The sequence below is a fragment of the Hippoglossus hippoglossus genome, chromosome 24 (assembly GCF_009819705.1).
Source record: "Hippoglossus hippoglossus isolate fHipHip1 chromosome 24, fHipHip1.pri, whole genome shotgun sequence".
Lineage (NCBI taxonomy): Eukaryota > Metazoa > Chordata > Actinopteri > Pleuronectiformes > Pleuronectidae > Hippoglossus > Hippoglossus hippoglossus.
Genome location: NC_047174.1, coordinates 2,386,849 through 2,397,500, shown reverse-complemented (window position 1 = coordinate 2,397,500; position 10,652 = coordinate 2,386,849). Strand labels below are relative to the sequence as shown.

The 10,652-nt window shown below is 44.1% G+C and overlaps 1 protein-coding gene across 3 annotated transcripts in view; it reads left to right on the top strand.

The window, feature by feature from the left end:
* afdna (afadin, adherens junction formation factor a) overlaps positions 1 to 10,652 on the top strand; it is a 73,617-nt gene that overhangs the window by 49,081 nt on the left and 13,884 nt on the right. For all 3 annotated transcript variants that reach the window (XM_034579379.1, XM_034579381.1, XM_034579380.1), the window contains exons 24-28: positions 6,908 to 6,973; positions 7,066 to 7,139; positions 8,743 to 8,861; positions 9,980 to 10,180; positions 10,558 to 10,649. In XM_034579379.1, coding sequence (XP_034435270.1) covers positions 6,908 to 6,973; positions 7,066 to 7,139; positions 8,743 to 8,861; positions 9,980 to 10,180; positions 10,558 to 10,649 — 552 coding nt within the window. The remainder of the gene's footprint in view (positions 1 to 6,907; positions 6,974 to 7,065; positions 7,140 to 8,742; positions 8,862 to 9,979; positions 10,181 to 10,557; positions 10,650 to 10,652) is intronic.

Below are 10,652 nucleotides of genomic sequence, written 5' to 3'. Positions count from 1 at the left end.
GAATCCCCCAAAACCCCAGAGCAAGTACACGTTGTGCACTGCGTCCCAAACTTCATACATTTGAATTAAATAAAGCACATAAAGTTGAAGCGAGGGAAACCCTGCGCTTGAAGGTCAGACGGTTGCGTAATTCTGTGTAAAGGACTTTTCCTCAGGAAATAGCTGGACTCTGGTGGTTGTGCTGTGTTGTTGCTGTTGTCAGAACAGCTGTGGCGATGCGCCGTGATCTGAAGTTGTGTGCTCATGCTTCTTTAATGAAGCTTTCTGACCAGTGGAGTGTCTTCCTCTGACTTGAGAGTGGAGTGGAGTTTCTGCTGAGGGCTGAGTGTGTGTGTGAGTGGAGAGGAAGAGCGGGAAGGAAGGACGTACTGAGGAAACCTGCTCTGTTTATTTTTGAAGCTGTGTGGACGTACAGGGGTGTGTGTGTGTGTGTGTGTGTGTGTGTGTGTGTGTGTGTGTGTGTGTGTGTGTGTGTGTGTGTGTGTGTGTGTGTGTGTGTGTGTGTGTGTGTGTGTGTGTGTGTGTGTGTGTGTGTGTGTGTGTGTGTGTGTGTGTGTGTGTGTGTGTGTGTGTGTGTGTAAAGTCAGGTAGGGAGAATTCTGTCGAACAGCTGCTTGAATTGTCGGTAAACTGGTCTGAGCTCTGTCCTGTTATATAACACTGTGGGTGTGTAGTTGTGTGTGCGTCTGAGCTGCAGCAGCGCTCCACCTCAGTCTGACCAGCCGGCTCCTCACCTCTGGATCTGCGCCTGGATTCTCTGTTTCTTCACAAACACTCGGTCATTAGGAGCCTGTGGAGGAATTCCGCTGCACTTGGGAACTTTTGAGGAATTTGCTGCAGCTTTTCTTTGACCACATACGCTGGAATCTTCACAGCGTCCGAACTCCACACGGTTTAGTTTTAATACTTTTTAATACTTTTTAGATTTTTGGCCTCTTAAAAATGACCTGCACCACATTTCCACAACTTTTGGTACTTTCTTTATCTCACGTTTTCGTTTTTTTCGTTCGTTAATCGCGGGTTTGAACGGCAGCTGAATGGATTTCTGCCATCCGGCGTAGCGGGAAGCTTTCAGACGTGTAGCCGCCTGTGAACAGGTTGAAGTGCAGTCTGGGATTTAAAAAGTCTCCGTACCGGACGTCCCAGTGTGAACTGGTCTGGACAACACTAACGAGCAGCTGCAGCATGTGGTTTTCTGTGGTGGGCAGGAAAGACCAGGTAACAGTGCTTTTATGATTGTTTGTATGTGTGTGTATATATATTTTATTTTATTTATTATGTTATATTTCCCCTTGTTGCTTGTTTTCTCGTGCAAATAGACCCGACTCCTCCGTCTCTTCTTTCTTCTTCACCTCCTTTTAGCTGCTAACACACTCGTCTGGGTTGCACGGTGCAGTATTGAGCAGCTGGTTGAACATTGAACACATGTGGATGGTAGCAGCCCGGTGTGGATTCACCCTGCAGTGTGACGGCCGCCTGGTCTGTCACTTTTCACTGTTTGCTTTCAGGGACGTTCTGATAATGGTTAAACTAAAGTACACACACGAACCACAGATGGTAAAAAAACAACCAGATAGAGTTCTGTGAGAATGTCCTCAGGAGGGTTTTTAATCTTCCTTTCACCGGTATCACTGAAACACACTGTTTGTTTTTTTTTAAGGACGATGCTGATTGAGGAACAAAATGTAATCTCGTGTGGTGAGAACTGCGGTTTAAAAATAGTTCTGCTGTCCCTCATTGGTAAAACCAGTTTATCAAAGCAGTGTTTGATCTGCACCGTTTAATTTAATGTGACAACTGTTTGAGAAGTTATATTAAGCTCTTTTTCTTTTTGTTTCTCCGGAGTTTTCTGTGTGTTTGAGCAGATTTGTACCTTTTAAACTACTTTGTGTGTGTGTGCGTTTGTGCAGTATTGTGTTTCTTTCCTCCGGACAGCTCCCAGCTGGAGCTGAGGACACTTTGGTCTCGCTCCTCCTCGTCCTCCTCCGCCCGTGTTAGTGCGTTTCCTCATTTATCCTTTCGCTTTAAAGAACAGAACAATCCTTCTGTGCAGGTCCAGAACAACAAGAACCTGGACCTTTTCCTCCAAACTCAAAGAGCTGCCCTGGTTCTGTGTGTTTGAAGTATTGGTTGGTTTGTGTGTGTGCAGAATCAAACCCAAAGTGGAACAAGACTATGAGAGCATTGCCCCCTGTGAGGCCTGGAACAATGGGAGGATGTACCGCACACACACACACTTGCACTGGCTTTCCTGTAGAGCTGCAAGCAGGAGGTGTTTACAAGGTGCAGGGATGAGAACATGTGTGTGTGCATCTCTGTGCTGTGTGTGTCTGTGGGGGAGTGACATTGTGTCAGGCTAGTGTGGAAAACCAGGGACCAACGTGCACTTTGTGGTTCCTGGTAGACGAACCAGCAGTGAGCTTTTACAGGGAATTATCACGTCAGCCGCTGCTTCGTCATGATGAAAAGTGCGTTGACCTGGTTTGATGTGATGCGTTTGAAACATGCAAAGAAAAGTTTAGAGCAAAACAATCGAGTAAGAAAAGATCATTACCTCTGCCAAGGAGTTTGTTTTCATCCATAAAGTGTTTGTTGTGGATCCAGATCAGGGGGCGGATCCAGAAAATGTAATAATAATAATAATTCATGGATCTTGATTTTTTTTTTTTTGTTTAGGGATCTGATATTGTTGACTGTTTCTAATTTGTTGCAGATCCAAATAAATATCTGGATCTAGTGAATTTGAGTGTTGGGCGTCGGCTCTACTGAGTGACATTCAAGTCGCAGTTTATTTCCTGAAGCTTGTTATAAATCACAAATCTTAGTATCCATCTCTCTTTATGCTTTTTGTTTCCTCCAAATTACATCAATTCTGCAGCAAAATAAAACTAAAACATCTTGCAGTGTGGCTGCAAATCAATAACTTGTGATTATTAGTGTGAATTTCTTCTGTCTCTCTCTTAACACTTGAGCTTATTGCATCAATCTTCCCTGAAAACTCGCCCATTTCTGCTCTCCACATGTTTTAAGGGCACATGCACCATCGTCTTTTTAGTCCTTCATCCATTTTTAAAAACCCTGCTTCCACTTCTGCTCGGTGTTTCTTATCTGATGAGACAACCTCGGCTTCAGGTCGGGAGCAAACTTCAGTTGTGCTGTGAAGAATTACAAAGGGGTTAAAAATAATCCTGTGCAAACAGATGCAGCAATAATTTTACGGATTACGGAGATGTCAATCAAAGTGACTGTGTGCGTGCCCAGAGATGTCTAATCCACCTAAATGACAGAGAACACCTCTGTGGCTGCACGGTGCCTTTTAACCACCTCTGGCTTTTAAACAACCTCTCGTGGGGAAGTGGTTCATCCCTCAGAGAGGCTCCAGAAAGCAGGTCGACGTGTTGAAAGCTGTAATCTCGGCGCGCTGCCAGTCGGCATTAACGGTAGTTGTGTCCGCCGCACATCACAGGCTGGTGACGGCGGCGTCTCCCCGACTCTGTGGCTCCGCTGTCGACGTTAGTTTCTCATCGTGAGTCAGACGCAGAGACTGAGACTTCACTGTGACTCTGATGTTCGGAGGAAAACACTGAAGGATGTGTTTGTAATTTACATTTGTACAAGTTTTAGATTTGTTTATTTGCAGGGTCTTTTATTTCCTCAAGGACCTTTTTTTATTAAAACTTTCCACGCTGCTATTTTCATTGGGCTAATTGGAAAAAACAAGACCTTTTTTAAAGACGTCATCTTGTGCTCAGGGAAACAGTTTTAATATTTTTTGACATTTCAAAGAGCAAATAACCAGAAGATTGATTTTGGAAAACAATCGTCAGACGGAACAACAGTGTAGTTAATCACATTGCAGCACTTCATCAAGAAACCAATGTGCAGACAGCGTTTCTATACATCTGTATCCGTGTTGCAGTGAACTGATGTTTAATTCAGCCCAGTTGTGCAGATCTCGTGTCTGGTGCACTGTTTCTTTTAAGTGTTTTCCTGACATGACAAAGTTTACGACACAGTAGTTAAAAGCATTTAAGACGAATAAAAACCTATTACACTGTCGCCAGCGAGAAGAGCAGTCAATAAAAACTCAGGAACACTCTGATAAAAGAATGTGCGTGAAGAAGAGAAGTTACTGAGTGTAACCTGCGTCATGGAGGGGACTCTGAATTTCTTTTTAAGGAGTCATGGCGTCTCCATCGAGTCCGGAGAGTGAAGCGTGTTCGACGAAGCCCGAGGCCGTTCCTCTCTAACACAGGCCTGGCAGCTTTCAGGTGCGTTTGATTTGTTGTGTCAGGGCTCTTTAAAGAACCAGAGCTGCCCATTAACGCACGGGACATCAAACCCTCAACCTGCCTCAGGCGTTTTCAGCTTCTCTTACAGATTTAACTTATTTCTATAAAACATAAGGTTGTATATTCGCAGTGAGTGTTTTTGTTGCGGATGTTTTGTCATCTTGAAGCAGTTGAGTGTGATTTTTGTGTGTTTTTGTGTTGATCACTTGACGTTTCTGACGAGTGGCACATCTGGTTTCACTTTGACCCCACGCTCCAACATCTCTAAGCTCTAAGTTTTATCGCTCCACTTTGCCACAGACCTGCTGTGAGCGAACGCTTCAACAGGCCCACGTCTTTACAGCTCCACTCTGCGCTCGTCAGCGTCCGTGTGGCAGAAAGACTTAATATTTCACATTATCGACAACATTGTTTTTGGCCACAGCAGGCGGCTGTTTTCATAGTAAACAAGCTCAAATAGTCCTCAGAGGAGCTGGTGGAACATTTGGCTGATAAAAGAGCTCCCTCAGGAGTTTGTGGGTAATAAAAACCAGTAAATATTGGACTCACAATTCGTCTTATTGTTTCTCCCTGTCTGCTGGATAAAGTTACGTATTTATTTGCATCCATCGTCTTCTCAACCTAAACTTCTTCCTCCGTGATGCAGCTGATATGTGCTGCGCTGACTTCCACTGTCGAGCTTTGATAAGATCTTGCTCATATTCACATTTGAACTTTAATTGTGTTACGCTGACGGACAGGAAAAGTCCCACAAGTGTCTCCGGAGCCTGTTTAGTCTCGTCCGTCCTCACGAAGCTGTGGCTCCATTTGGGAAAAAAGGCTCTTCAATGTCTTCTGTAATGTTCAACAGACATAAAACAGTCGGAGTGATTCACTGTTCTTCTCTCATTTTAATGTCACTCACAGGAAATCCGTGCCTGCATGAATCCAGCCTCATTATTACATATACACACACACGCACACACACACACACACAAAAACACTAACGCACACATTCAGAGACGGAGCTGAAACATCGAGGGTCAAATAGTTTGAAGGACTGAAGTCTCTGCTGTCTTTTTGTTGTGGAGCAACCGGGACACAGATCTGTGGACAATGGAGGGAGCAGCAAACAGAAAAAGTCTCTATTCACAGAGTTAATGACCCAAACCCCACATTTCATTAGTTCTGGAGCAAATAACACAGAAAAATGTTCAAGAATTGAAAGAAATGATGTGAAGTGAAAGTCTGAACTCCGTCAGTAACTTTCACCATGAATGTGTGGAAGCTCAGGAAAGTATTTGTTTCATTTGGATGTGGAAGCAGCACAAAGCTCATTGTTATTAAAAATCAAGCTTGATGTTTGAACCCAGTATTTATATTTTCCAGCTCATTGAAAAGTTGGTTCCTGCTGCAGGAAGAATCCGATCTGCTGATTATGATAATGTGTGTGTATATATATTATGATTATGAATATGATGCCCATTGTGGGCCAGAGTAATGAAGTAGTTTTTAAATAAAAATCCCCACTATTATTAAATGTGACCTGCAAACAGTAGGAGCCATTAGCCTGAGTGTAAACTCTTTGAATGGCTCTTTGCCAGGTCTGAGGAATGGCAGCAATTACCACTTTACAGACCTGCTGTGATTCTTAATGTGTAGGTTGTGTTTTCAGTTGTCTGTCTGAAATAGCTTTTCCTCAAACCTGCTTTAGAGAAACGAAAAGCAAATACAACATAATTTCTCAGTTTATCTTCACTTAAAGCAAATCCAATAATGTCTCAGTGTCAGAAAATTATCTAGTTTCATGTTTTGCGCCTCTGCAAAGACAGATTTCTCAAAAATGTTCCTCTGGTTTCTGGTTCTGCTGTTGCACAAACTCTGAGGATAAACATGTCAAGATGGTAAAGAAAGCGTGTGATTCGTCTGATAACGTGCCAGCACTTAAACCGCCCCCCCCACTTCAGAGACACCACAGACACACACACACACAGACACACACACAGACGCTCTGGCTTGTCTGTGCATATTGACGTTGTCTGTGTTGCTCTGTAAAGAAAGGATTTGCTTTAGGGAACATAGTAAGAATCTAGTGTTTTTCCAGTGGGAGATTTGATTGTTTGAGCATCAAACGTTGACACTAGATAATCTAAAAAGAAAAAACACTTGTGAATGTGTTAAACTGCTCCTGTTGCTCTACTAATATTTCCGTTCGACACGATGGTGAACTTGTTACCGCCGATAAGAGACCAGGTGTTTAGATAACCACCGTTTTGCAATCTGTCTCTGTTCAGTATCAACGCTCTGGATTAGCTGTGTGTACAAAAGTGAGCTTTTTAAATTCCTGGTGGGGCAGGACTCCCTCCTGGTCCAGGTCATCATCAGTCAGCGCTGCTGGATGTTAGCGGTGCTTCTCTCTGGACCACTGCAGACCCACAGTGTTGCCAGGATTAGACCAAACAGGTCAGATTAGGTGGTTACGGTGCATGTTGCACTGTAATTTGTGTCCTGAAGAGTCAAAGCTCACCTGCACCTCAGAGACTTCTGGGATCAGGACCCATCGTGGTGTCACAGACCCGGTTCAGACCTGGTATTAAGTTGATATTAACCCAGTCTCTCTCTCTCTCTGTCTGCAGGGTGCTGGTCAGGAGAAGTTGGGCATCTACATCAAGTCCGTGGTCAAAGGAGGAGCAGCTGACGTGGTTCGTAACAAACAAACACTAAAAGCAATGACAGAGAAATGTGAGGAAGAAGCAACGCAGTGACTCACTCTGTGGTTTTTGTGCTCACGCAGGACGGTCGTCTGGCGGCAGGTGACCAGTTGTTGAGTGTGGACGGGCGCAGTTTGGTCGGCCTGTCACAAGAGAGGTAAAAAAAACAAATTGTCGGCAGCCGCAAATTTGTCAAAAGAGCCAAGAAAACCATGTGTTAAACGTACTAAAAGTCCTCTCGTGCTTTAATTTCCCTTTTGAAACTGTAAATGGGGGAAAATTCCAAGCTGACACTTAAACATTATAATTAAACCATCGAAGAATCTGGTGATCCAGCCCAGAAACACCAGGGAGGAAATGTGGGTGGCACATGATGTGTTTTTCTCTCTTTTTATATTCCCAACCAGCCGCCGCACATCGACGGATTGACGTATTTATGGTCGTGCGATGATGAATCTCAGGTTTAATTCTATTCTGAGGATCGAAAACATTTTGAAAAAGTGAAGTTTGATGCTGTCGTGACATCGGAGAACCACAAACATCAGGGATGAGGCCTCTTGGGGTTGTTGTGTCCCATTTGTCCGAGTGAAAAGAAAATAGAAGTGTTCAGAACACACAGCACGAGTAGAAAATGGGTGTGTTTGTTTTGGAAACAGCTCAGTAGCTAACGCCCCACACACATGAATCCAGTTATTCCTCTCGCTCAGCATGTACAGACTTGACGTGTTTAATGGCCTTTGGTGCGTAGAAAGCAGGTGGGATGAGGATGGTGTTTAGTATCAGCAGCGTCTGATAACTTTAAACGTCAGCGTCAGACCCGTCCAGCGGTCGTATCATCCTGTGGTCGTCTCCTGTCCGACTCCTACAGGGCGGGTTCAGATTGTAATTATGATTCACAGCCTCCTGGTGTGTGTGTGTGTGTGTGTGTGTGTGTGTGTGTGTGTGTGTGTGTGTGTGTGTGTGTGTGTGTGTGTGTGTGTGTGTGTGTGTGTGTGTGTGTGTGTGTGTGTGTGTGTGTGTGTGTGTGTGTGTGTGTGTGTGTGTGTGTCAAATTAAAACACAGATCCTGTGATGTTTCCATATGTGGTTGTTGAGCCTGTGCTCCGGCGAACGTCACATTCCCCGAGTTCCATCCAATCAAACACACATGGCTCATTACCTCATGTGATCTGCCCCTCAACTATTTTAAGGATTTGTTTAAAGCCGAGTGCACAGACGCACGGAGAATAACTGTGTGTGGGGGATTGTACTCAAATAACATATAATCCCTGCCTCCTCTCTTTTATAATAAAAAAAGAATCATTACTCGTGGTTTTTAATCAACATAATGATTCGAAGTACTTATTTTATTGGTTGTGCACTTTAACCCAAACATTACATATCTGCAGTGCAGCTGAAACAAACCGAACAATAATCGGCTGCTGCTCTGATGATTGATTATTGTTTTGAGCAAAAATACCAAAGACTTTCTGGTTCCAGCTTCTCAAATATGATCATTTTTGTGTTTTATATCATTGTTAATAAATAGGTTTTGGTCTGAGACAATGTGAACATGTTCCAATGTTGTCTAGCGATACTCAAGACCAATTAGCAGATTAATAGATAATGAAAGTTATCAATTTGTTTGGCATCAGTATCAAAGCTGAAACTACTTTCAAAGAATGTGTGTGTTTCAGAAATGTGCAACTTCTCATGAGGTAGCAAGCGTCTCCCCAGCTGAGACCCCCCCCTCTCTCTCTCTTTTCTGTGTGTGTGTTCAGAGCGGCCGAGCTGATGACGAGAACGGGCTCAGTGGTGACTCTGGAGGTCGCCAAGCAGGGCGCCATTTACCACGGGCTGGCTACTCTCCTCAACCAGCCGAGCCCCTTGATGCAGAGAGGTGAGCAAACACACACACACTAGAAGTTTAGTTTTCATACACTCCCTCATGTTCACAGTTTCTTTTAAACATTTAACTACTCATCAAAGTCAGGAATCGTGTATATATAATATTTCTGTTGTTGTACAGTCTCTATAGTTCTGTCCTTATTCTCAATTCTGTTTTTATCTCATTCTCTGGATTCAGGATTTTCAGAATTTGCTTTTCTTGTTCTCATTCGTTTATTTTTATTCTTATTCTTATTTTACTTGACTCAGATTTACCAAAACATTGAAACACGTGAAGTGTGATGGGTATTTCTTACTTTTTGGGGATATTAATCTGCTTCTTTTCTCTTTAATTAGATTAATTAATGAATAAACTTCACTGAATGTCCTTAAACAAGAACCAGAGCATTAAAACGTTTTAAAAGGTCATAAATGTTGCTTCTAAAACCTGCAGATTTCTGTTGTTAGACGGGATTTTCCGAGGTTTGCGATGAATGGACTATTGTTAGTTCCTCTATTAGTTAATGGCAGTGATTTAGTGTTGCAGATGATGGAAGCGAGGCAGACGTATCCAGACACTGTGTCCTTGTCTTCTCTGTGCAGCAGACTGAAGGATATAATGAGTGTTTGTGGCTGCAGCAGCTTGTGTCTGAGTGCGAGTCTGTGCATGAAAAGCTGCACATGTGAACTTGGCACGGAGTTTTACTGCGCGCTGGTCTTTGTCCGCTGGAATGTGACCCTAGCTTCATTAAGGAAGTCTTCCTGCCGGGCCCCGTCTGTGGTCCAGGATGACGCTAAACGGGTGTTTCTCCCAAAGCTCCCTCCACCGCAGTATTTTCCAGGCGGTGCAGACAGTGAGGTTTAACCACCGGGCAGCGTGAAGGACGCTGGTCATTCTTCAGTGAACCTCGCATCCAGAAACTGGACGAGCAAACATGAGCGTAGATTCCCACAGACTGAGGGCGTCACGATAAGAGCAAACACAAGTCACTCACAGGGGAAAGAAATCAGTGCTGTGGCTCTGGGGGATTTTGTTCACTGCAAAAGTAATATTTAAAGTAATTTTCCTGTACTTCAAGATTCATCTGAGATATTTAAAAACACTGCCTTGCTCTCTTCTCTCTCTCTCAGCGTCGGACCGAGGCCGTGAGAAGAACGGGAAATTGCGACCAAAGAGCGAAGGCTTCGAGTTGTACAACAGCTCGGTGCAGAACGGCTCTCCGGAGTCTCCGCAGGCCGGCTGGGACTGTTACCCCGAACCAAAGAAGATGAGCAGCGAGGACCGGCTTCTGAAGAACCGCGCCGACCACCGCTCCAGCCCCAACGTAGCCAGTAAGACACCGATCCCAGTTTCATACACTTGAGAACTGCAACAACTTGAAATACCTTTGTCTCTGGCTTTAAACGCAGTTATCAGTTCTTTTTACCAGTTTAATTCTGTGTTGGTAAAGGAGCTTGTTTTTAGCCATGATGAGATTTATGAAAAGTGATAAACAAGTCACTGACGTGTAGTAATGGAAACAGGAAGACAAACTGAAAGTGCACTAGTGTTATCCTTTAACTACTCCGCCCTGACATGGAAACACAGTGAGTGCCGTAGTCTTTTTTTTTTTAAGCCTTTCACTGAAATGTGGTTTGAATCAGAACCACTGTCGGCACCATTTTTGATGAAATGTAAACGTTCTCCCTCCGTCCTCCTGCTTCTTCAGATCAGAGCCAGAGTCCTGCAGGCAAGGCCGTGTACCCCGGAGGACCCGGCACGAAGATCACCTCCGTCTCCACCGGCAACCTGTGTGCCGACGTA